Consider the following 23,726-nt stretch of genomic DNA (forward strand, 5'->3'; position numbering starts at 1 on the left):
ATTCCATATATATTTCTTAAAGTGATATAACTCATTGGCTTACGTTGACGGCAATGGAGATCCAATTCTTTTTGACAGGGAGGTTTGGCAGAAAGCGTTCATCTAGAAAGTTTTTAAAATTTTTCAAAAAAAATAAAAAATGGCAGTTGTTGAACTAAAAATCAGAAAAATATCCCTAAGTACATAATTTATAAAAAAAAAAAAAGACATGGAATCCATATTAATGTGAGAACACTCGAATGCATGTATTCTTCATCTTCACAACGAGCATCCTTTTATTTAAAGCCCAAAATTTGACTTTTTTCCTTCAGTGTCAGTCTTGTTTGAGATGGGGTTGCTAAATAATAAACACGATCTCTACTCGTATGAGCTAGTGAAGTTAGCGTAGCGGAAGGTCTGGAAATTAGCTGCACGCCGAGACATCAGACTTGCCCTGCCCGAAAATTGGGTTCGCGGACAGGCCGTCATTGGTCCAGACCCCCCGCGTACCTAAACCTCATGTTCATACGAGAGATCCACATACAGTCAAATACATGTGAAATTAAAGGTACTCGGGCAGATCTTTCTCAACCACCTGCAAAAAAACAACAACAAAAACACATTTTGAATACATTTTTACTTTAAAAAACATGACACATTCCCATAAGAACCATGAAAACTTACACTGGGATTATCTGTTGGACCGTACCGCTTCACCACTTGCCCCTCTTTGTTTATTAGAAACTGTCAAGGAAATTTATGTCAATATTTTTTGTTTATGAACAATATTATCCAGACTATTATTAAAAATCACCTTTGTGAAGTTCCACTTGATGTTGCTAGGATGAGAAGAAAATCAAACGAGTTTGAAATGTCCATTTTTCAGCATGTTTTAACAAGTTTAAAAAAAAAAACTTAAAATTAGAGTATTTTTAGTATTACTTACTTCCCCATGAAGCCCTTTCCCTTGGGTTGTGCTTTCATCCACTTCCAAAGAGGATGCGCGTTGTCGCCATTCACGTCAATTTTACTGAACATGTCAAAATTGGCGTTATAACCTTTGGCAAACTCTTTAATCTCTGCTTCCGTTCCAGGCTCCTAAATCATCACAGTTGAAAATATTAAAAAGTGAAATGTAAGAGCCAAAATGGGTGCCAATTTACCTGACCACCAAACTGGTTGCATGGGAACCCGAGGATGCGTAAACCCTTCTCAGCTAGGGAAGCGTGCATTTCCGCCAACTGAGTGTAGTTTACTTGGGTCTTGCCTCATTTGGAGGCGACGTTGACGATGATGCAAACGTTACCCCTGCGGTAGAAACAAAAAATGAATGGATGAATGAATAAACAGAACAAAAAACATACATACATTACATTCAAGTACTACTTCAACCTAAAACTGTCCAGTGTAACTACAATCAGCAAAGTAACATGTCTTTAAGACTGCAAAAACATAAAAAAATAATGGAATTAATTATGGGGTGGGGCCTGGTGGACAAGTGGTTATCGCCTTGGTCTCACAGTGATGGTGTCGAGGGTTCAAGCCCAGATTGGTCCTTACTATGTGGAGTTTGTGTGTTCTCAAAGTACTCCATTTTCATTCCACATTCCAAAAACATGCTAGGCTAGGCTAGCTGGTTGAACACTTGAAATAGCCACTAGATGTCAAAATAGTGGAAATAGGTCGAAAGATCACCTGTATTTTTCCATGGATACCTCGTTTCCGTCAATATCCTTGGCGGAGAAGTCGTAGATGGACTTGGCGCTTTGCCAATCACTCACTTGCGCACACTGTAAAAAAATAAGGGTAAGGTTTAAGGTGCGCAATCAGGAAATGAGTCAACAACGGAGTCAGCGAACTAAGCATAAAGTCTTGTACAAGCAACCTTTAGTCCGTTTGGGTCACGTTATCACTGACTTCGTCAAAGATAATCAATTCTTCGTAGGGGCAGGGCCTATTATTATTTTTAGAGCATGAATTTAGAATTTTTATTTCGATAAAAACTTTAAAAATGAACTGAATACAAAGGATTGATCGTTCAAACTAAATTTCACTTTACAGGTTTCATTTAAGCTGTTTTTTAGTTCAAGTAAACATGAGAATATCTTCTGTTTATTCCTTTTTAATTATCTATTTTTTACACATGTTGGGAGGGGGTAATTTGAAAAAAAACTTTAAACACTGATGTATATAGGTGATTAGTTGAGAAAAATACGAATAAATACCATCATTTTCAAAAATAGAAATAATAAACGTAAGGACAAATACTCCTGTTTCTTCCGTGCCATTGACGATGCTAATCGTCCAAACTATTTTAATAAGCGAAGTGTATTAAATCTCTAATACCTTCAGTGGCAGATAAAGGGTTAAATGTGCTACCTATGGAATATTAAAAAATATTACATGAAATGGAAGAACAAATAATAATCACCCTGCGTGTTCACATTTTGTTGAGTCATTCATTCATAGGCTTATCTTTTAATACTACAATACATTGAAACCATTTAGCAAGCTAGCCATACAAAATCTATCATTCGTAATATACAAAATTTAAGGAATAGAGTTGTTTTTTTCGAGTAAAACGCTATTTCCACGCGTAAAAAAAACTTATATTACAAAACAAATGGTTACGTCGGAACCATTTGTTAGTGACACATCGCGTTTTAAAAATAGTAGCATTGAGCGCTTTAGCTATTGTACACAAATGAAGACGGCTGATGTTTAGATCGTTTAAAAAATGTATGAAATGAAATTTACATCACGGTATAATACGGGTGGGTTTAAAATGTGTTACCATTGTTCGGGTCAATCCTCCGCTCCCGAGAACACCGAATACTACTGAGGAAGTTCGCAAGAAACACATGAAGATAACACAGTTGACATGAATTACGTCATCTTAACCCGCCCAGGTCTGAGTCATACGCATGCGCCAACAAGAAAGTATAACGAATTAAAATTCATTTTTAACATATTCTGTCTTGAAAAATGCATGGTAATAAAGGTGTTTAAGTAATTGTAAAATAATAATTATAATATAAATTATATATATATCAATTTCAAGTCGTTTTTTAAGTAGCTGAAGTTCTACATTTTGGCCAATAGAAGGTGCACTTTTACAGGAAGAAAAGTGGTAAATTGAAGAAACTTTATTTTCTATTGAGTCGTTTTCAGAAATGTGCCTATATTATTTCTAGTGTTTATTGTTAGTATAGTTTGATGAGTGATTTAACTCATGACTCCATGAAAGTTTTTAAAAATGTCCAGAAAAAAAACTTGTTGATTTACAAACCAGAATAATATCCCAAATACATTCTTATATAATAATAAATATGAAATGTGATCCATGTTGATGTTAGAGCACTCGAATGCATGTATTCTTTATCTTCACAAAGAGCATTTGACTTTTCCCCCAATAACACAACATTTCATAGAAGGAATGTCTTGTGTCCACGTGCAGTCAAACACATGTCGAATGTCGAATTAAAGATAGTCCGCCAGATCTTTCTCCACCTCCTGCAAAAACAAAAACAATAAAAACATTTTTTAAGTCAAAATTGATACAAAATAACATCACACATTACCATAAGAACCATCAAAACTTACACTGGGATCTTGATTTGGACCATACCGCTTTGCCACTTGCCCATTTCTGTCTATTAGAAACTGTCAAAAAAAAAAGTTGATGTTAATATTTTTGTTGATGCCAAAACTCCACAATATTATTTAAAAAAAATCACCTTTGTGAAGTTCCACTTGATGTGGCTAGAATAAAAGGAAAAAATCAGTTTGAAAACATGTTTTATAAAGTTGAAGAAAAATGTAACAGGCATATATACCGTATTTTCACGACTATAAGGCGCACCTCAATGAATTTTTCCATATATAAGGCGCACTGTATTATAAGGCGCACTGTATTATAAGGCGCACTGTCTATTTTGGAGAAAATTTAAGACTTTTTAAGTGCGCCTTATAGTGTTGCAAATACGGTAATTGCTATTGACTTCCAGGTATGAAGCACTCACTCACTACACAGTCACCTCTACAGCCAGCCATTGTTGATGTTTTGGATGTTTTTGTATAAAATCTTGCAGTGGGGGAGGAGCTATATGATGGAAGATGTTGTAAACTAAGATGGCATATGCATATTTAACAGTATTGTTTCAGTTCAGGCGTTTGTGTTTTTTTTTACTGTCCGGCAGTGGTGGTTTTTGGTTTTCTGTTTTTTTCCATATATAAGGCGCACTGGATTATAGGGCGCACTGTCTATTTTGGAAGAAATTTAAGACTTTTAAGTGCGCCTTATAGTCGTGAAAATACGGTATATATAAATTGGAGTATTTTAGTATTACTTACTTTACTAAGTAACCCGCTCCATTGGGGTGTCTTTTCATCCACTTCCAAAGAGGATGCGCATTGTCGCCATTCACGTCAATTTTACTGAACATGTCAAACTTGACGTTGTAACCTTTGGCAAACTCTTTAATCTCTGCGTCCGTTCCAGGTTCCTAAATCATCACAGTTGAAAATATTAAAAAGTGAAATGTAAGAGCCAAAATGGGTGCCAATTTACCTGACCACCAAACTGGTTGCATGGGAACCCGAGGATGCGTAAACCCTTGTCAGCAAAGTTATTATGCATTTCCACCAACTCAGTGTAGTTTACTTGGGTCTTGCCACAATTGGAGGCCAAATTGACGATGAGGCAAACGTAACCCCTGCGGTAGAAACGGAAAATGAATGGATGAATGAATAAACAGAACAAGAAAACATATCATTATGACAGTCAATTTACTTTCAAGTACTACTGCAACCTAAAACTGTCCAGTGTAACTAAAATAAGTAATGGAGCATGTCTTTAAGACTGTAAAAACATTAAAAAATAATGCAATGAAAACCCGATGTTGGCTAGGTGATGTCAAAATAGTGGAGATAGGACTTAAGCTTACTTGTATTTTTCCAGGGGTACCTCGTTGCCGTCAATATCCAGGCCGCATAAGTTGTGCATGGACTTGGCGTTTTCCCAATCACTCCCTTGTGGGCAATCCTCTTTTGAACACTGCAAAAAATATTGTTTTTAGAGCAATAATTTAGAATTTTGACTTTAACAAAAACAGTAAAAATGAACAGAATACAAAGGATCGATCATTTCAATTAAATTTTACTTTACACGTTTCATTTAAGATGTCGTTTTTTACTGTTTATTTCTTTTTAACTACTTTTTTATACATGTTGAGAGGGGAGAAACTTAAAAAAATAATTAAAACTGATATTTAAGCATGTTTAGTTGAGAAAAATACGAACAAATACCATTTTGTTGAGTAATAGGCTTATTTTTGAATAGGTCAATTCACTGAAGCCAATTTAACAAGATAACCCTATAAAATCTAAATTTCATAATAAACAAAATAATTTAAGGAATAGAGCTGAGTAAAACACTTTTCCACCCGTAAAAATAAAAAAAAAACATTTATAATACCCAACAAATGGTTACTTTGGAACCATTTGTTAGTTACAAATTTAAAAATAGTAGCATTGAATATGAAATTTACATTACGCATTAAAAAGAGTGGTAGTAAAATGTGTTACCATTTTTTTGGTGAATCCGCTCTTGAGTACACCGAATAATACTGAAAACGATCGCAAGAACGATTTATATTGACAATTTTGACATCATTTACGTAATTTGACCCCGCCCAGAACTGAGTAAAGTACATGTACTAACAAGAAAGTACAACCAATTACAACGAATTGATAACATTTAGTCAGGAAAAATGCATAGTCATGATTATGTTCAAAAATTGCTAAATAAAAACTATAATATGAATATATATTATAAATTTCAAGTGATAGATATACATATGTATATTATATTTCTTGATTTTCCACCTTTTAAATCAATAATTAACATTTTTTAATCATTTTTTTTGTGTTTTTAGGTCAAAAATAATCTTGTAAAATCTGACTTTGTTACCGACAGTGAGGCAGCTGCGCTCCAGCACCCCGTGGAAATGAATGATTTATTTCCATGGAGTTCTAGGTGGAACACAAAGGGGAAATGATCAAAGAAAATAAAAATAAAAAGATTTGCCGCAAATGAGCATCCCTGGAGTCCAAGTGTTTCCTTCAAAAAAAAAAGAAGAAAAAAAAAAAATGGATGAGCAGAAATGTTCAAAGATGGCTTTTATGGTAGAGACCTTTAATGAGAGGAGGACAAAACACCTTTTTTTTCTTCATTGGAATCAACCATTCAAACACTGGTAATTAAACACCTGTCATTTGGCCAATTAGGACTCAAAATGAAATGTAAAGGTCATTGTGATAGGTCTCAGTTTAATTGAAATGGGGGGGTTTATATAACACTATTTGGTTATTAGAGATGACACAAAGGGTTTTTTAATGTTTGATTATTTGTTAATGATGACTTAGGTAGGTTTTTTTTATGTATATGTTTGATTTTTTGGTCATTTTTTTACATTAGTAGGTTTTTTATATAGTAGAATTTAATTTACAGTCTTTGGCTTTCGATTTTTTTATTATTATTTATATATTATTATTTTTCTATTTTATTGAACATTTTTATTATGAGATTAAGACGTTTGGTCTTTTTTAGGGTTTTTAGTAGATTTTTTCCTTTTTGTGTGTGTGTTTATTTTATTAATAATAAGATAAGATAAAAATACGGTTTTAGTTTTTGTTGAGTTAAGTTAAGTTAAGATTGTTTACTATTAAGAGGCTCAAAAAGAGGATTTGGAATGAAATAATTGTAGAAAATATTTGCGAGAATAAACAAAAGAGGTCATTCCATTTGGGGTGATGGGGTCAAAGGTCAAAGATCACAGGGGACAAATATGTATGCAGTTATGGTAAGTCAAAAATGAATAACCGGATTATTATTATCACTATTACTTAATATTTCTAGTATCAAAATGTAGAGTTGATTAAATTTGGGGGTAATGAGGTCAAAGGTCATGGGGCAAATAGATAAAATTTAGGGCAGATGAGGTCAAAGGTCACATAAGTCAGGAAAAAACATTTTTGATAACTCAATTGGGCTGGAAACAGTATTTACTGCTTTTAAATAAGATGAGTCAAGCCTTATTAATTATCCACACATTCTAAATATACAATATATATATATATAATGTCTAGCAACACATTATAAATAAAAAAGAACCACTTATTTCCTCCATTCTAAATAAAGAAGCTGTCAAACACGAGGAATTAGCGAGAAATGAGATAGCCAATGACCAAGACGCTTTATGGGTATCAATCTTAAAACAAAACTGTTGCCTAGCAACCACCTCTATTAAACATGCCTCCTCCAGCCCCGCCCATCATAACACGCGGCGCTCCAGGAGATGAGATCAGTTGCTTTAGAAAAAAGTTGCAGAAATTTGTACTGTTCCTAAGCAACATCTTTACTGTTTTCTAGCCTTTGCGTGTCTGATCTTTTCTGATTTGCTGGACTTTTAGGGTCGGAATGTATGATCTTCAAATGGACCGCAAAACTTTAGAAGTTTCTCGCAAAACACTTGGCGTATTTTCTCGCATATAAGCCGTATTTGTAACTTTAAAAAAAAATTATGACTGAATCAAGTATACGGCTTATATACGCACAAAACTTGCTGTAGTCTTTTACTAGTAGATATCGGCAAAGTATGTATATACTATTTTTTTGGTTATTTTCTGTTTTGCAGTAAGAAAACAACTTTACTGGATGAATATTGACTATAATAATCTGTTTTTGATTCATATAGTATCTCAGAAATACTGCGTAAGATGATTTTTCTTAAGATTTTCCCTTCAAAATAAAACATTTGTACTCCCTATTAAAACCATGAATATGGAGGTGAAAAAATGGCAATCAGAGGGACGGCTTATACGCGAGAAAATGTCAAAATTGACAATTTTAAGGCGATTTTAAGGCCATTGCTTATACGCGGGGCGGCTTATATGCGAGTAAATACGATAAATACCTTTAATGGCAGAATTCAGTTATAAAAAAAACATTAAGAAAATTTGAAGGCAATTAAATAGTAGAAAAATTTGTGTTTTTCTTGAAGTATTGTAAGTATTAGAATTCTATTAAAATTATCTTCATTGTAATAGTTTGTTTTGAAAGTTTTTAATACCCTTAGGAAAAATAAAATGGTTGTTTCTTACTTTTACATGTCCTAAAATATCCCGCAACACACAAAATACTTTTTTATCTCATGACCAGATAGCTTACAAATAATAACTCAATCATTAAGAGCAATCAAAAGTAAACATGAAGGCATCCGTTCACTGGAAAGCAACCGGACAGTCACTCACCACCGCCATCACCACCAATTTATTTCCCCTTCAATTTTCCGAACAAGCAAGCCCACATTTTCCTTTCCCATTAAAAATCAAATTAACTTCCCACGGCGAGCTGGTAATGACAACACCTACAGCCGCCTTTTTTGCCAAATGTAGTAGCAAAGGAAGCGTGCGTGGTGGGGAAAACAGATGGCAAACTATATCTGCATTGGCGGAGAAGGCTTCACATTTAACCCTAGCGCGCTCCAAGGGGCTCGGTTGGCAAGGCAACCCATTCCGCAGTCTCTTTCCCCTGACTGCGCTTCTCAATAGTCCACATCAGGCTCCGTCACCCCCTCTACCTACTCGCTACCAAGTTAAGATCTTCAATGTTTATCTGACAGCTAATTAGCATCCCCTTTTGACTTCATCCCAAAGCCGCACTTCCTAAAATCATCCAGCCAGGAACAATCAAAGTATGTAAACAAGCTTTGCTTTTCATTGTCGATGTAAACAGATGATAACAATTCGCCGCTAATCAAAGCGGCTCAAGTCATTCCCTTTAATTCAAAATGTCAAAGTGGTGGCCCGGGGGCCAAATATGGCCCGCTACATAGTTTTTTGTGGCCCCAGAAAGTAAATTATAGCTGTTTTAGGATCAAATTAAAATGATAAATATCTATGTACATTATATTTCCGGATTTTGCCCGTTTTGAATCAATAATTGCAATTTTTTAATCAATTTTTTGGTGTTTTTAGGTCAAAAATTATCTTGCAAAAATATATAAAAATATTTTCTGTTTTCCACTTTAATATGGAAGTGCTTACCACTACTCCATTTTTTAAACATTTTTTTAAGTAAAAAAAAATAAAATCTATAAATATTCTTGAATATTTTTGTATTAAAATTATTTATTTGTTTGGGCCTATATTGATGGGCTCAAACCCTTGACCCAAGAACTGCGAGGCCAAAGTGCTAACCACTACTCCATTTTTTAAAAACCTTTTTTTAAGTTAAAAAAAAGAAAATCCATAAATATTCTTGTATCTCCTTGTATTAAAATCATGTATTTATATAGCCTCATATGGCTGTTTTTTAAAAGAAAACAAACTCTCCAGTCCAAACTCCAAAAACTTCCCAATCCAAATTTTAGCTAAAACGTGAATGCCTAATTAAAACAAACAGTAAAAATAACCACAATCGTCTTAATTTAAAAAAAGAATCATTGATTAATCAACTGTCAAAACAAGCTCACATTGACGTCAATTTCATCAAAAACACACAAAAACCAGTTGTTCGGATCACCCATAAATTGGACGCCATTGACATACAACACTAAAAAAACATTTTTTGAGTCTTAACTGGCATTAGCTCAGAACCAAAGAAAAACCGCGGGGGGCTCCGAGAGTTAATGACGCATTCCCGCGGCTTTCAACCCCGACTAGCGAGCGCGCTAAAAATAACACCAGTCAAGCACACATTGTGTAGCAGCAAATACAAACTTTCAATACTTATTCAAAGTAGCGCCATTGCCATTTTACCATGGGATTCGTACTCACTTTTTTCTCCAGCTGTCTTCTTGCTGACGTTCTACTGCATAAGAGATTGGACAGATGGAGAGTCGGAGCCCGGAGCCGGTTGACACATTGGCTGGAGAACAGACATTTTCTTACTCACATTAGCATATTTTCCAGACTATAAGTCACACATTTTCATTTTTTGGCCTGTCACATTTTCTCAAGTGCAAATAAAACATACATTTTCTCACAAGGGTCGCGGGGGGTGCCGGAGTCTATCCCATCTGACTTTAAGCATCAGGTAGGGGGACACCCCTGAATCCGTGGCCAGACAATTCTAGAGAACAAGGAGAAAAACAACCAATCAAAATAGAGTTTTCAAGCAGCTAGCCTAGCTTAGCATGTTTTGTGGATATGGGAGGAAAACATAGTAGTAGCCATAGAAAAGGCACACAATTCCCTATTTATTTATGTTGCTGATGTTGTTAACTACTTATTATGTCATTTTTTGAACCGCTTTATCCTCACTAGGGTGCCGGAGCCTTGTGTTGACTACTTATTTATTTATTAGTCATAGTTATTATAAATAGATTATTTATTTGTTTGTTTTTGTTATAGTGCACTTCATAGTAAGGCTTTAAATTTGAGTATACATATATATATATATACATATATATAATGACAATAAAAGCATTCAATTCAAATTCCAGAGTTAGAACCAAACTGGGTTTGAACCCACAATGTTAAAACTGCGAGCCCAACTCAGTCTCCACTTTTTCACCATGCCAACTTAAAAATATGTATTTTTTTTCACCCTAATCACTCTAATTGCCAAAATTAGATCAGGTTGTAACCCCACCCAGTGTTCGTAGTTACCCGAGATAGGCTCCAGCACCCCCCATCCATCATGAAAAATGACAAAACAGTGCCTTTAATCCTGTTTTGATAATGATTTCATTTTAAACCTACGTTTAGTAGTCTAAAATATGATATGGATAGGAATAACATGTTACTTTTCTACTTCCCTCCGGTAGAAAATTGACGGGGCGAGGATCAAAACACGCGAATAACAATGGGCTGATTGCAAATTCGTATCCAAGCGCAGTTTGTGGGAGTGTTAAGAGCAAAAATAAACACAGAGGCCGAGTGTTGCGCTATTGTCTCAGCACCGAAGGTCCTCCTCCATTTCAAACACCCTCGCCGCTATACGCCGCCATGGTGCGTCTCCGAGGGTGGGCCGGGGGGGGGGCGGAAAAACAGGCAGAGCTAACCACGAGGACGCCCAACTTTTCTCGGAAAACACGTTAACGAGCTAAAGGGGTCACGGCGGTTCTTTGTGACGCAAATGAGAAATCGTGTCGTGTTTTTTTTATTAAATGCGTGGTTAGCATGTCGGGCTGGCTGTTCTGGGGTACTGGGTTCGAATCCAGGTCGGTGTACTGTCGTTGCTGACTTTGTTTGATCGTTGAAAGCTTTATAAAATTGGAGTTTTGATTGAATTTGATGGCACGTAAAGAGAATTTTCATATTAATAGCATTTTTTATCATGTCAACATGTGTGAATTCCAAATAAAATCAGAAAAAAATATCTGTCCATTACTGTATTTGTCAATTACAAGATGAATAAATATACAAAATAAATAAACTCCATTTTGGTGGATGTTTACGTTAATTGATGTAGGTTCAAAGTACAGTGAGATGTGGTGTACCCCGAATTTTGCTGAAAAGTGTCACTTATAGTCCAGAAAATACGGCCTAAAAATATATAACAGAAAAAAAACATTTATAAGTCGCAATTGAAAATTAAAATTGCAACTTATAGTCCGGAAAATACAGTCCAAAAAACATAAGAGATAGATAAAAATTATAAGAGGCATTGAATGAGAATTGCGACTTATAGTCCAGAAAATACTATCCAAAAAAATCCTGAGAGGAAAAAAAATATGTTTTTGGACAGTATTTTCTTTCCATTTTTTGGATTGTATTTTCTGGACTATAAGTCGCACTTGAGAAGGAAAAGTGTGACTTATAGTCCAGAAAATACAGTCCAAAAAACCTGTTATAAATCCTACTTGAGAATGAAAAGTGTGACTTATAGTCCATAAAATACAGTCCAAAAAAATGTAAAGACTTGATTCCTTTGAGTCTTTTGTTCAATTTTTGTCCACCCGCTTCTGTTTTTCTCCTCAAGCGTCTTGCAGATGGTCCAGCGTGCACCGTCTTCACCCCATGTCCATCTGTCCAATGTTCCTTCGTCCGCATTTATTCTACGTTCTCGCCTTTTAGCTGGCGTATGTGCTAATCCTCAAATGAGTGTATCGGCGCCGCGAGTTTGACGACGTCTGTTTACCCTGGTTGCCGGTGTCCCCGAAACAGATGGCGCCGTGGACTTTAAAGAGCCTTAACGCGGATTCGGGTACAGCTGGCCCATGAGACGGACGCCAGCCCGGACGCACTTGACTAACGGTTTTTAAATATGTATCTGAGGGAAAGACACCTTTGTTGGATATGTTTTGGCCATATGGAAAAAAATGTCCAATCAAATTGACATGGACTAGTGGTGAATTGAGAGTACTGCAACTGGGACTTCACCTTCGCCATTAAATACAAAAAAAAAAATATTTTGCGATAGGGTAACTCACTGTCATCTTTTTTTAAATGATTACACGGCAATTTATCCAGCAGGAATTGAATTACCGTATTTTTCGGACTATAAGCCGCACCCGAATATAAGTCGCACCCGAGTATAAGCTGCACTAGCTGAAGAATGCACAAAGAAAACAAAAAAAATGTAGATAGAAGTCACACTGTGGTATAATTTGCATTTTTAAGCACCTGTTAATGTAGCATATTCATATTTTTTAAATAATTGCCTAAAAAACACAAGTTGTTGGAGTTCAAAGTATAAAAATGTCTTTACACTTGTGTTTAAGTCGCAATTCTAGCCTTATAGTCCGTACAATACGTTATTTAGTCATGTTTTTGTAGAGTTTGAGGATTACATTTGGGATTATTCCATCTTTGTTCCTTTGCTTCACTTCTTGCCTCCATTTTGCCAAACAATGAACAAAAGGGATTACGCACTGGCTTTCTTTTTCATTGTTCACGTGCTTTTGATATTTATGTGTAGGATGTGTGAATTGATTTGCGTGGTATGAAGCCTCATTTAAAAATCCACCGCTCAATGATTATTTAGAAAAATCTAAAAATATTTCTGATCACCGAATGTACCATCTATCCGACATTTTGTTACCCTTCAAAACGGTCATTTTTCCCATTTTTTCTGGTCTTTGGTTTGCCCCATATTTTTCATTGGAAACATTTTCCGAATAAGATGGCAACAGCTCCTTGAAAATCCCGATGATCCTCCCGCTGCGATGCGCATGACTCAACTATTCCGTCCACTTGCTTCTCAAGTGGAGGCGTGACTCAAAGCGTCTGACTTTTATTGCTAACAATTTCAAGAGAAGACATTTCACAACTAGCATGCTCCAATAATTTGATTCAATTCAAAGCCCTTATGCTCCTATAAGACTAGAATGAGATTAAAGGCTTCACCATGAAGTACACGCATCAATAATTAATCAATAAATAAGTAGACGACAAAAATAAGTAGTCAACATAAATAAGTAGTCAACATAAATAAGTAGTCAACATAAATAAGTAGTCAACATAAATAAGTAGTCAACATAAATAAGTAGCAAACATAATTAAGTAGTCAATATAGATAAGTAGTCAATATATAAATAAGAGTCAACATAAATAAGTAGTCAACATAAATAAGTAGTCAACTTAAATAAGTAGCCAACATAAATAAGTAGTCAATATAGATAAGTAGTCAATATATAAATAAGTAGTCAACATAAACAAGTAGTGAACATAAATAAGTAGTCAACATAGATATGTAGCCAACATAAGTAGTCAACATAATTAGTAGCCAACATAAGTAGTTAGTATAGATAAGTAGTCAACTTAAATAAGTAGTCAAAATAGACAAATAGACAACTTAGTTAGAAGTCAACACAAGTAGTCAACATAAATAAGTAGTCAATATAATTAGTAGCCAACATAAGTAGTTAGCATAGATAAGTAGTCAATTTAAATAAGTAGTCAACATAGATAAGTACACAACATAATTAGAAGTCAACACAAGTAGTCAACATTAATAAGTAGTCAACATAAATAAGTAGTCAACATAAATAAGTAGTCAACATAAATAAGTAGTCAACATAAATAAGTAGTCAACATAAATAAGTAGTCAACATAAATAAGTAGTCAACATAAATAAGTAGTCAACATAGATATCTAGTCAACATGATTAAGTGGTCACATAAATAAGTAGTCAATATAAGTAGTTAACATAGATAAGTAGTCAACTTAAATAAGTTGTCAACATAGATAAGTATTGTGCAAAAACAAAGTATTCAACATAAATAAGTAGTCAACATAATTAGAAGTCAACATAAGTAGTCAACTTAAATAAGTAGTCAACATAAATAAGTAGCCAACTTAATAAGAAGTCAACATAAGTAGTCAACTTAAATAAGTAGCCAGCAGAGCTAGGTAGTCAACATGATTATGTAGTCAACATGTCAACAAATGTCCTATTTAGCTTGGGTGCAATTTGTTGAAGAAGAAGGGTAAGAAAACATAACGGGGGTTGACGGGGGTTGTTTGGCCATCCGGCCCGCCATGCCGTTGAAAGAAAAGACAGCAAATGGTCGCTAATGAAGGCTGCTGCCATGGCAGAAACGTGTAGGTGGACTACAACGTCTCCTCTCATTGTACACAGGGTTATTCAACGTGATCAGAGTAAAAATACATCGTCTTTAACGGCTCGCGGCCAATTACAAACGTATTTTCTGGACTATAAGTCGCGCCTCCGACCAAAAACTGCGACTTATAATCCGAAAAATACGGTAATAATATTGCTAGACAATTTGTGTGTGTATTTTTTACATTTTGAATTGATTTTCTCCCAATTTTTGCCCTTTCTAAAATGGAAATAGCACTTGAAAACCTTTGTTGGTAGACATTCGGGTAACATGGAGGCATATTTTGAAGAGATTTTGTCACTTTGTGAAATTGAGAATGAAATCCGACATTGTTTAAAATACATGTCTATTGAAATATCAAAATGGATGACGAAGAAGCCCACCGGATGATTCTTGGCAGGAGTTAATGAGGCGTCGCTAATCTTTAATGGACTTGCTTCTATTTTCAGGATAGGAAAAAAAATGGCCGAGTGAACTCATTAGCGTAATTCTACCTTTAATTCTTCACTTTTCTCAAAGACTTTGGAGTTTATAATAAGTGATATGAATATTAAATGTGAGTTGCACACACAAGATGTTAATAAACTTGCTGTTTCTTATAGATTTATTAGCTGGGAATTGTGACTGATTCTTTATTCAAATTCTTACATTTTCAAGGGAATTTTGATGGAAGAAATTGATAGCCACAATTGCATCATTTTTTTCAAAATTCCAAGAATTTTGGTCGGGATGGGCCTCGCCCAACTTTTTGTTTTTGTCGGTGGGGTTTACCTTGGTATTTTGATTTGATTCTCAGAATTTCCTTATTGGTCTTATACTTACGACCTTATTGTGCTTTGGAATGATTTCAAATGTATTCTTTCATTTTGAGAAGATTTCTGACTTTGTTCTTTCCTTCTGCAATGATTTTTGACCACATTCGTTACTGTTGGAATGATTTTTGACTTTATTCTATTGTTTTGGAATGATTTTTGACTTTACTATTTTATTCTGGAATAATTTTGGACTATATTATTTAACCTTGCAATTAGTTTTGACTTTCCTCCATTTTGGAATGATTTTTGACTTTAGTCTTTTATTCCGGAATAATTTTTTGAAGTTATTCTTTAATCTTGGAATGTTTTTTGACTTTACTTTTTTATTCTGGAATATTTTTGACTTTATTCTTGAATCTTGGAACAGGTTTTGACTTTATTCTTTAGTTTTGGAATGATTTTTTACTTTATTCTTTAATTTTGGAATGATTTTTTACTTTACTTTTATTCAGGAATAAATTTTGACTTTACTCTTTTATTCCGGAATGACTTTTCACTTTGTTCTTTCATTCTGGGAAGATTTTGACTTTATTATTTAATCATGGAACAGGTTTTGACTTTATTCTCAAATTTTGGAATAATTTTTGACTTTACTCTTTTATTCCGGAATAAATGTCCACTTTACTCTTTAATTCCAGAATGACTTCCCACTTCATTCTTTCATTCTGGAAAGATTTTTGACTTTATTCCTTACCATAAATTCCTTTTTACTGACTTCAATTCTATCAGACCGCCATTAACGCCAACATAGAAGAAGAAAAAAAGCGGAATATAAACGCCACCAATCTGTGCCTACTTTTCCACGCGCGCCATCACAATTCCCAATAAAATCTGCTCATTTACATAACATCGGAAATCCAAGTGCGAGCGGCTGGCAGCCAATTGAAATTGACGCCGAGATCTTTTTACAATGGGGGTCATTTGGAGTACGAAATGGGGAATAAATCTGGGGGAAGCTTTCTCCAGGTGCCCATTGGCTGCTGTCACGTCAGAGGAGAGAGCGCCTCGCCTCATAAAAAGCGCGCCTCGTCTGATAAAAAGCGCACCTCGTCTCTTCTACTGCCTGCCTTCTCTTCTTCTTCTTCTTCTTATTCTTCTGGTGGATCACATTTGGAACAGCGGAACCTCCAAGTGGATCGCACGCGCCACTTTCCAGTATTCCGGAAGAAAACCAGGTCCACAGGTGCGCCTGATGTTATGGAAATTATATTGAAATAAGTCGTGGGAAGGAGTTGTTTAGAAAAAGATACAAAGTTATTTTGTTGCTATGTGAGATGTGGCATGTTTACAGGAATAAAAGGATAGTGTGCAGTATGTTTGAATATGGATATTGTTTGTATTATGTTCATTTTTTGTGTTGGTTTTTATGTTTTGAGTGGTTTGGTTAGTGGTTAGAAGTTGTGTGTTGTAATTGTTGGTGGAGGTGAAATTTTAAGGCATGGGAATGAGTTTAAAGAGATAGAAAGTTAGATTATTGATTATCTTATCTTATCTTATTATATTTTTCTAAAGGCAAAAATGAAGTGGTTTATTGTGAGTTGTGAGAGATGAAATTGCAATGCAAATGGAATTGGAATAAAACATAAAAAAGACTAAAAAGAAGTTAGCTAATAGCTTAGCTACATGTGTGTTCAATTTACTCACAGGAAAAAAATTGAAATTATTAATTATAGGTAGAAATCTTTTGACCTGGTTATGCATTGTAATTGCTTGTAAATCTTTTTGTAGTGCTATTGGCGTCCAATCTCTCAGCTCTGAATTCCAATCGTATTGTATTTTAAAAATGATGCGGAAGAAAGTTTTAATCATAAAAACATCCACCAAAAACTTTGTTTTCTCAAAACCAACTCCTCCCAACAGAATGTGGCTCCTGGACAAGCTCCGGCACAAAATGGAGAGCGGCAGATCTCCGTCACCGCCTACCGAAGCCATCCCCGTATCCGTGTACGCCAACGTGCTAACCCCGGAGAAGATCCCCCATTTTTTCATCCCCCCCAAACTAGTCTGCTGCCCACCAGAAGAGCCGGAGCCCCCCGAGAGCCAACCGGGGGGCTTGCGTGCGTCCTCCTCCGACCACGTCATTTGCGTCCAAGGTCCTAAGGCCAAGGGCCTCGGCGGGCCCCGCCTCTTTAGGGGAGGGGACGCACGGAACCTCCAGAGGTCGGCTAACCGCCACATCATCCAAATCGAGAGCGCCGACGAGCCCCCGACCGGCGTCCCGGGGGTCCCGGGGGGCAACACCAACGCGGACCCTCAATCCCAGACGGCCATGTCTCTGCCGTACGTCCCCAAGGCGCAGACGTCGTACGGCTTCTCCACCCTGATGGAGTCGCCGCACACCCGTCGGAAGGAGAGTTTGTTCCATAGCAGCCCCGCTAGCCCGCTAACGTCCCCCAACAGCCATAGGCGCTCTACAGGGGGGACTCACCTGGCCCCCGCCGACAACGCCTACCGCTATTTCAGCGGCGGGGAGAGCGACACCTGCTCGTCGGCCGAGTCGTTGCAGTTCCATTCGCCGCTGTTGTCGCGCTCCGCCTCCCTGTTGCGATCGTTTACCAAGGACACGCAAGCTAAGGTGAGAAGGGGGCGCTATTTTTGGCCTAGGGTCATTTTTAGCCAGCTAGCTTAGCATAGCATGTTTTGGGGGGGATGTGGGAGGAAATCGGAGTACCTGGAGAAAACCCACGCAAGCCCTTGAGAGAACATGCAAACTCCATACAGTGAGAACCAACATGGAATCGAACCCTCGACCCTAGAACTGTAAGGCCAACGCGTTAACCACTTATCCAATGGGCCACCAAGATATCAACAGTATAGACATTTAGTTTTCATCAAAATATTATTCATTCGTTTTCTGAACTGCTTATACTCACAAGGGTCGCGGGGGGTGCTGGAGCCTATCCAGGCTGATTACAAGAACCGGGAGGGAACGCCCTGAATCAGTGGATGGCCAATGGCAGGGCACGAGGAGACAAAGGGCAACCAATCATAGCTAGTGTTAGGCAATTTGTGGTGTTTAACCAGCTAGCCTAGCATAGCATGCACCTATTAAGTTTTTTCATATTTAAACAAATTACTAAAAAAAGGCTATTCTTTGACATAACAACATTTGATCTAAGCGTCAACAAACTTTTTTACGTCAACATTTTTGTTCATCGAGTCCTTCCTATTTCAAAGGTCAAAGGTCGGCCTCAAGTCCCTAATTGGCTCTTTACAATAGCATCTTTCGCTTATTTGTTTTCAGGTGTGTCGCGCCAAGCGCTCGCTAACCCGCCACAGCTCCCTCTCCACGGACGACTGCAGCTCGGCCGACAACAGCCCCAACGTACGTCGGCGCCGCCCGCGTTGCCCAACTTCCCCCGCCTTACGCAAGTTCGCCGGCGGAACCCCAGGGGGCGCGACAGCGTCCGAGCCTCCGGCGCGCGTGCACACGGTCAACCTGCGCAAGGGCGGAACGCTCCGACTCAGCACGCATTACGACCCGGAGGCGGCGAGGCTAAGAGTCCGCGTACTGACGGCCGAATCGGTGTACGGCAAAAACACGGAGCTGAAAAGCATCAACTGCTGTGTGACGCTCTACCTGAAACCGGGCAAGAAGCAGAAACAGAGGAGCACCATCATCAGGAACAGCCGCAACCCCGTTTTCAACGAGGACTTTTTTTTCGACGCGCTCCCGCAGGCCAAAGTGAAAAACACGGCCATGAAAATCAAGGTGGTCAACCGGGGAACCAGTTTGAAGAGAAATATGCTTCTCGGGGAGCGGGAAGTTATGCTAAGCGACCTCCTGGCAGGTTTGTGAGGACAGAATCCATCCTATATATGTGTATCACTGTTGGGCACAGTGCAGGGGTACTGGGTTCGAATCCAGGTCGGTCCACCTGTATGTGTGGAGTTTGCATGTTCTCCCCAGGCTGAGTGGGTTTTCTCCGGGTACTCTAGTTTACTCCCACATTCCAAAAACATGTTTGGTAGGGTGATTGGATGTTGTAAATTGCCTCGAGAGCACATGTTGTCAAAGTGGCGGCCCGGGGGCCAAATCTGGCCCGCAGCATCATTTTATGTGGCCGGGGAAAGTAAATGATGAGTGCCGATTTTATGTTTTAGGATCAAATTAAACTGAAAAGTATAGATGTATATTACATTTCCTGATTTTGCCCCTTTTAAATCAATAACTGTCATTTTCTAATAATTTTTTCTGTGTTTGTAGTTCAAAAATGTGAACCTAGTCAGGATAAAGCGGTTTAGAAAATGAATGAATAATATTATTATTGCTTTACATTCCCACTATGGCAGTTTTAAACCAATTAAATTATAGAATCAGTTCACCTTTGCATAGTTGAAACTGATGACTTCACAGATGACTGATATTCCGTGCATGACTCAGCATAAAACAATTCACATTTACACATGTATTTTGAATCAAATTTCTCTTGGTGGCTTGTTGTTAAATCATGAAATAAATGCACCTGGGCTAAAAAGAAATATGATGCTGGTGTCCTTTTGGCATATGAAATCATCAAGAAAGGTTGTAGTGAGCGGAGTCCATTGTGTATGAGTAATATTGTCTCTGTGAATTCCTATTCCCTAATTAATTTTAGAGATGATTAAATTATGTGCAGTCGGATTTCTCCTCACAAATGCAAACACTCGAGGAAATTGAAGGGGAAGTAAAGATTCTTATCGTTTACTGCAATCTCGATTTATTAATAGGCTAGAAGAGTTTACAATGTGGGAATTATTATTAATCTATGGGCACTCCAATTAATTATGGCCCAGTAGAATTCAGTTGTATTTTACCTTTTTTTGCATTGAAGTGCAGTATTAATGTTCAAATTGTCTGATGTCACAATGGCTTAAATGTATCATTATGATATACTACCAGCTGTACCTTGTACAGTATATGATTAACCTTGACGAATAAATACGTGGAAAAAAACGTCATGGAAAATGGATTAAATGTCGCCCCCTACAGGATAAAATATACAATTGCACATTGAAGTGTCACCTGTTTCTTTCCTTTGCTGTGACGAATCTGATATCTTCATGATGCTGCCTGACAACAGAATAAGAGTCATAAAAAACAACTTTAAAGCTTATAAAACCACAAGATGAAGGGTTTTATGGGAATTAACCTCATTACCTGTCATTGATAGCTGCATCCAATACTACAATTGGATGTTGAATAATTGCATCAGATATCATTTAATTTCGTATACCGTGGAAATTGGTTGAAAATAGACATTTCAAACTATTTCAAAGTTGACTAGAACGGTTGTAAACCAATACAGCTCACGACGCGCATTAGGCATCTACGTCTATTTAAGTGTGATATCTACGCTTAGGTCGAAGGGAGTGTTGCGTTTCCGGTATGTCGTTGAAAGCCACCCGCAGTCTAGGAAATGAAGTTCAATAGCTCAGGGGAAGACAGCGTTTCATATGTGTTGTCAACTACATGACCCAGAATGCACCACGGCTAGGCAGCAACCCGAACTGTCAAACAACACGAGCGCCATCTTGACAGCAGCCGCAAAATGGAAGAGAGATGAGAGCAGAAAGCCCAAGCCGGAATAAACCTTCGACGAGGGCGCTTTTAAAAGCCGCGTTCGGCGTCTTGGTGGCCCTCGAGCGGTTATGGGCTTGACAGCCTTGGCGGCCACACGGAGCTTTTGAACCATGGATATCACCACGGCGGTGTTCAACGCGGCCAGAGACGGCAAGCTAAAACTTATCCAGAAGTTGCTGAGCAACAAAAGTCCCGAGGAGCTGGAGGCTTTGGCCGAGGAGAAGACCCAGGGGGGCACACCTCTTCTCATTGCGGCCAGGTATGGACACTTGGACGTGGTCGATTACCTTATCGTCCACTGCAAGGCCAACGTGGAGCTCGGCGGTTCGGTCAACTTCGACGGCGAGACCATCGAGGGGGCTCCGCCGCTTTGGGCGGCGTCGGCAGCCGGTCACCTGCCCGTGGTCAAGGCGCTGCTAAGGCACGGCGCCTCGGTCAACAAGGCCACGCTGACCAACTCCACCCCGCTTCGGGCTGCCTGCTTTGACGGCCACCTGGACATTGTGCGCTACCTGGTGGAGCACCGAGCCGACATGGAGGTAGCCAACCGCCATGGGCACACCTGCCTGATGATCTCCTGCTACAAAGGTCACAAGGACATCGCCAAGTTCCTGCTGGACCGCGGCGCCGACGTCAACCGTAAGAGCGTCAAGGGCAACACGGCGCTACACGACTGCGCCGAGTCGGGCAGCCTGGACATCTTGAAGATGCTGCTGAAGACCGGCGCCCGCACCGAGCGCGACGGCTACGGTATGACGCCGCTGCTGGCCGCCAGCGTGACGGGCCACACAAACATCGTCGAGTACCTGGCTCACCAGCCGCGGGCCTCCCGCGAGGAGCGCATCGACGCGCTGGAGCTGCTTGGGGCCACCTTTGTGGACAAGAAGCGCGACCTGCTAGGCGCCATGAAGTACTGGCGCCGAGCCATGGAGCTGCGGCAGCCTGGCGGTAAAGCCGGCCGCGTGGGGAAGCCGCCGCCGGGGCCGCCCGTCCCGGCATACGGCTGCGCGCGGGAAGCCTCCAGCGCCCGCGAGCTGGAGGCCCTCATCACCGACCCCGACAAGATGAGGATGCAGGCCCTGTTGGTCCGCGAACGCATCCTGGGGCCCTCCCACCCAGACACCTCCTACTACATCCGCTACCGGGGTGCCGTGTACGCCGACTCGGGCAACTTTGAGCGCTGCGTCAGCCTGTGGAAGTACGCCCTGGACATGCAGCAGAGCAACCTGGACCCACTCAGCCCCATGACGGCGTCCAGCTTCCTATCATTCGCCGAGCTCTTCTCCTTTGTGCTACAGGACCGTGCCAAGGGCGCGCCAGCCGCCCGCGTTAGCTTCCACGACCTGATGACGGTGTTGGGCAAAAGCGTGCGGGAAGTGGAGCGTGCCGTAGCGCAGAAAGACGACCCACCGGAGGCGCCGCAGTTCACCAAGGCGCTGGCTATCATCCTGCACCTGCTCTTCCTCCTGGAGAAGCTAGAGTGCGACGGCGAGCAGGAACACCGCAAGAAGCACGCCGTGTACCGGCTACTCAAGCTCAACCCCCGCGGGCGCCGCGGCTATACGCCGCTGCACATGGCAGCAGACAAGGAGACCACTTCGGTAGGGCGCTACCCAGTAGGGCGCTTCCCCTCGCGGCCAGTGGCGGCGCTGCTGCTGGAGTGCGGCGCAGACGCCGATGCTCGCGACCTGGACAACAACACCCCGCTACATGTAGCCGCCCGCAACGGTTGCCCCGACATCATGGCGCTGCTGGTGGAGGCCGGCGCGCACTTTGACGCCACCAACGCCGACGGTAAGGCGCCCTACCAGCTTCTGGACGAACGCCACGCCGCCCACCCGGCGCTCTGCCCGCTTAACTACGTCACCCTCCAGTGCCTGGCCGCGCGCGCCGTGGAAAAGCACAGACTTCCTTACCGGGGGCTCATCTCCGAGGAGATGGAAGCCTTCATCGAGCTGCACTGACCACGCTTTTTTCCGCGCGGCCTTACACCCGGCGACCCATCTTCGGATCGGCGACCGGTCATTATTTCCCCTTGATTTTTTTGTTTGTCGCTAGTAGACGTCCCAGCAGTTCAAAGTGGGAGGACGGCAGCTAGCGGCCTCCCATCTGCGGACGTCTGCTCGTGAGGAACTCGAGTTCAGGAGGATTGGACGCCACGTGATTAGACCTCCTCTCGCTAAATGCGTTTAATAAGCTCAGAAAATAATTTCATTATTTTCAGAGTATCAAAAATAGTTGTTGATTCATCGGCTAATGTCAACAATTAGTCGATTTTTTTTTTCAGGCGTTTAACAAAAGTTTCAAATAACGGATTGCAATCAGCATCAGTCCAATTTTCCAGAAACCGACCAATCACGTTTGTATTTATTGAGAACGTCAAAAATATTCAACTCACTGTGCCAAATTTGAAGAATTATTATATCTCAGGTCATTTTGCAAAATAACTTGAGCTGCCACCACAAATCGACTCATTTAAAAATTCAAATTATCCTCCATTTTTTTGCTTTCAATGCACAATTTCAGTCAAAATGTCGAACCCGCCGGAGTATAATGTTCAAAAACTCAATTTTCATATTAGTCAATGATGATAATAACCATAATGTAGTGTTTTTTCTGCCTTCATCTTTCTAACACTGAAGAACTTGTTTGTCAGAAAGCGCCTGAATAAAATTCAGAATGGCAGCAGCACTTTTTTATGTGGTTTTTTTATGGGTTGTTCAGCATTTTTTATCTTTTTGTACTGAACTTTTTACAGTGCTATACTATATTTATATATCAAAATATATAAATTCA

The 23,726-nt window shown here is 39.4% G+C and overlaps 4 protein-coding genes across 17 annotated transcripts; 2 read left to right on the forward strand and 2 right to left on the reverse strand.

Moving 5' to 3' along the window:
• Positions 1-220: 220 nt before the first annotated feature.
• On the reverse strand, positions 221-2,905 carry LOC144201941 (phospholipid hydroperoxide glutathione peroxidase-like). The gene is made up of 7 exons (XM_077724809.1): positions 2,774-2,905; positions 1,675-1,769; positions 1,143-1,287; positions 926-1,077; positions 794-818; positions 664-723; positions 221-574 (listed from the first exon to the last, which is right to left on the reverse strand). The coding sequence occupies exons 1-7, from the start codon at positions 2,840-2,842 to the stop codon at positions 542-544; spliced, it is 579 nt and encodes a 192-aa protein (XP_077580935.1). The 5' UTR covers positions 2,843-2,905; the 3' UTR covers positions 221-541.
• A 420-nt stretch (positions 2,906-3,325) lies between these two features.
• Positions 3,326-21,568, reverse strand: LOC144201939 (phospholipid hydroperoxide glutathione peroxidase-like). Of its 14 annotated transcripts, none has more exons than XM_077724796.1 (12): positions 20,508-21,565; positions 20,373-20,416; positions 16,414-16,556; positions 10,029-10,114; positions 9,820-9,910; positions 5,951-6,100; positions 4,926-5,035; positions 4,550-4,694; positions 4,333-4,484; positions 3,717-3,741; positions 3,583-3,642; positions 3,326-3,492 (listed from the first exon to the last, which is right to left on the reverse strand). In XM_077724796.1, the coding sequence occupies exons 4-12, from the start codon at positions 10,073-10,075 to the stop codon at positions 3,460-3,462; spliced, it is 813 nt and encodes a 270-aa protein (XP_077580922.1). In that variant the 5' UTR covers positions 10,076-10,114; positions 16,414-16,556; positions 20,373-20,416; positions 20,508-21,565; the 3' UTR covers positions 3,326-3,459. The 14 variants fall into 14 exon arrangements, with proteins under 14 accessions (XP_077580922.1, XP_077580920.1, XP_077580927.1 ...); XM_077724794.1 differs by having other exon boundaries at positions 20,373-20,420; XM_077724801.1 differs by having other exon boundaries at positions 5,566-6,012; positions 10,019-10,114; positions 20,373-20,420; positions 20,508-21,403.
• Positions 16,307-19,324, forward strand: LOC144201937 (C2 calcium-dependent domain-containing protein 4C-like). The gene is made up of 3 exons (XM_077724792.1): positions 16,307-16,550; positions 17,228-17,942; positions 18,612-19,324. The coding sequence occupies exons 2-3, from the start codon at positions 17,229-17,231 to the stop codon at positions 19,164-19,166; spliced, it is 1,269 nt and encodes a 422-aa protein (XP_077580918.1). The 5' UTR covers positions 16,307-16,550; position 17,228; the 3' UTR covers positions 19,167-19,324.
• Positions 20,500-23,621, forward strand: fem1a (fem-1 homolog a). The gene has a single exon (XM_077724791.1). The coding sequence runs from the start codon at positions 21,041-21,043 to the stop codon at positions 22,892-22,894; it is 1,854 nt and encodes a 617-aa protein (XP_077580917.1). The 5' UTR covers positions 20,500-21,040; the 3' UTR covers positions 22,895-23,621.
• Positions 23,622-23,726: the final 105 nt, after the last annotated feature.

Source organism: Stigmatopora nigra, chromosome 9 (assembly GCF_051989575.1).
Source record: "Stigmatopora nigra isolate UIUO_SnigA chromosome 9, RoL_Snig_1.1, whole genome shotgun sequence".
In the NCBI taxonomy this organism is placed as follows: Eukaryota; Metazoa; Chordata; class Actinopteri; order Syngnathiformes; family Syngnathidae; genus Stigmatopora; species Stigmatopora nigra.

Excerpts from the sequence above, each read along its gene's own strand:
- LOC144201939 (XM_077724797.1), bottom strand. The coding sequence starts at position 10,075 with ATGCTTAAAGTCAGATGGGATAGACTCCGGCACCCCCCGCGACCCTT. Across the intron at positions 6,101-9,819 it reads GAAGACAGCTGGAGAAAAAA|GAAACACTTGGACTCCAGGG; the intron begins GTGAGTACGAAT and ends TTTTTTTTGAAG. Across the intron at positions 3,643-3,716 it reads TCAAGTGGAACTTCACAAAG|TTTCTAATAGACAGAAATGG; the intron begins GTGATTTTTTTT and ends TTTTTTTGACAG.
- LOC144201937 (XM_077724792.1), top strand. The coding sequence starts at position 17,229 with ATGTGGCTCCTGGACAAGCTCCGGCACAAAATGGAGAGCGGCAGATCT. Across the intron at positions 17,943-18,611 it reads CCAAGGACACGCAAGCTAAG|GTGTGTCGCGCCAAGCGCTC; the intron begins GTGAGAAGGGGG and ends ATTTGTTTTCAG.
- fem1a (XM_077724791.1), top strand. The coding sequence starts at position 21,041 with ATGGATATCACCACGGCGGTGTTCAACGCGGCCAGAGACGGCAAGCTA.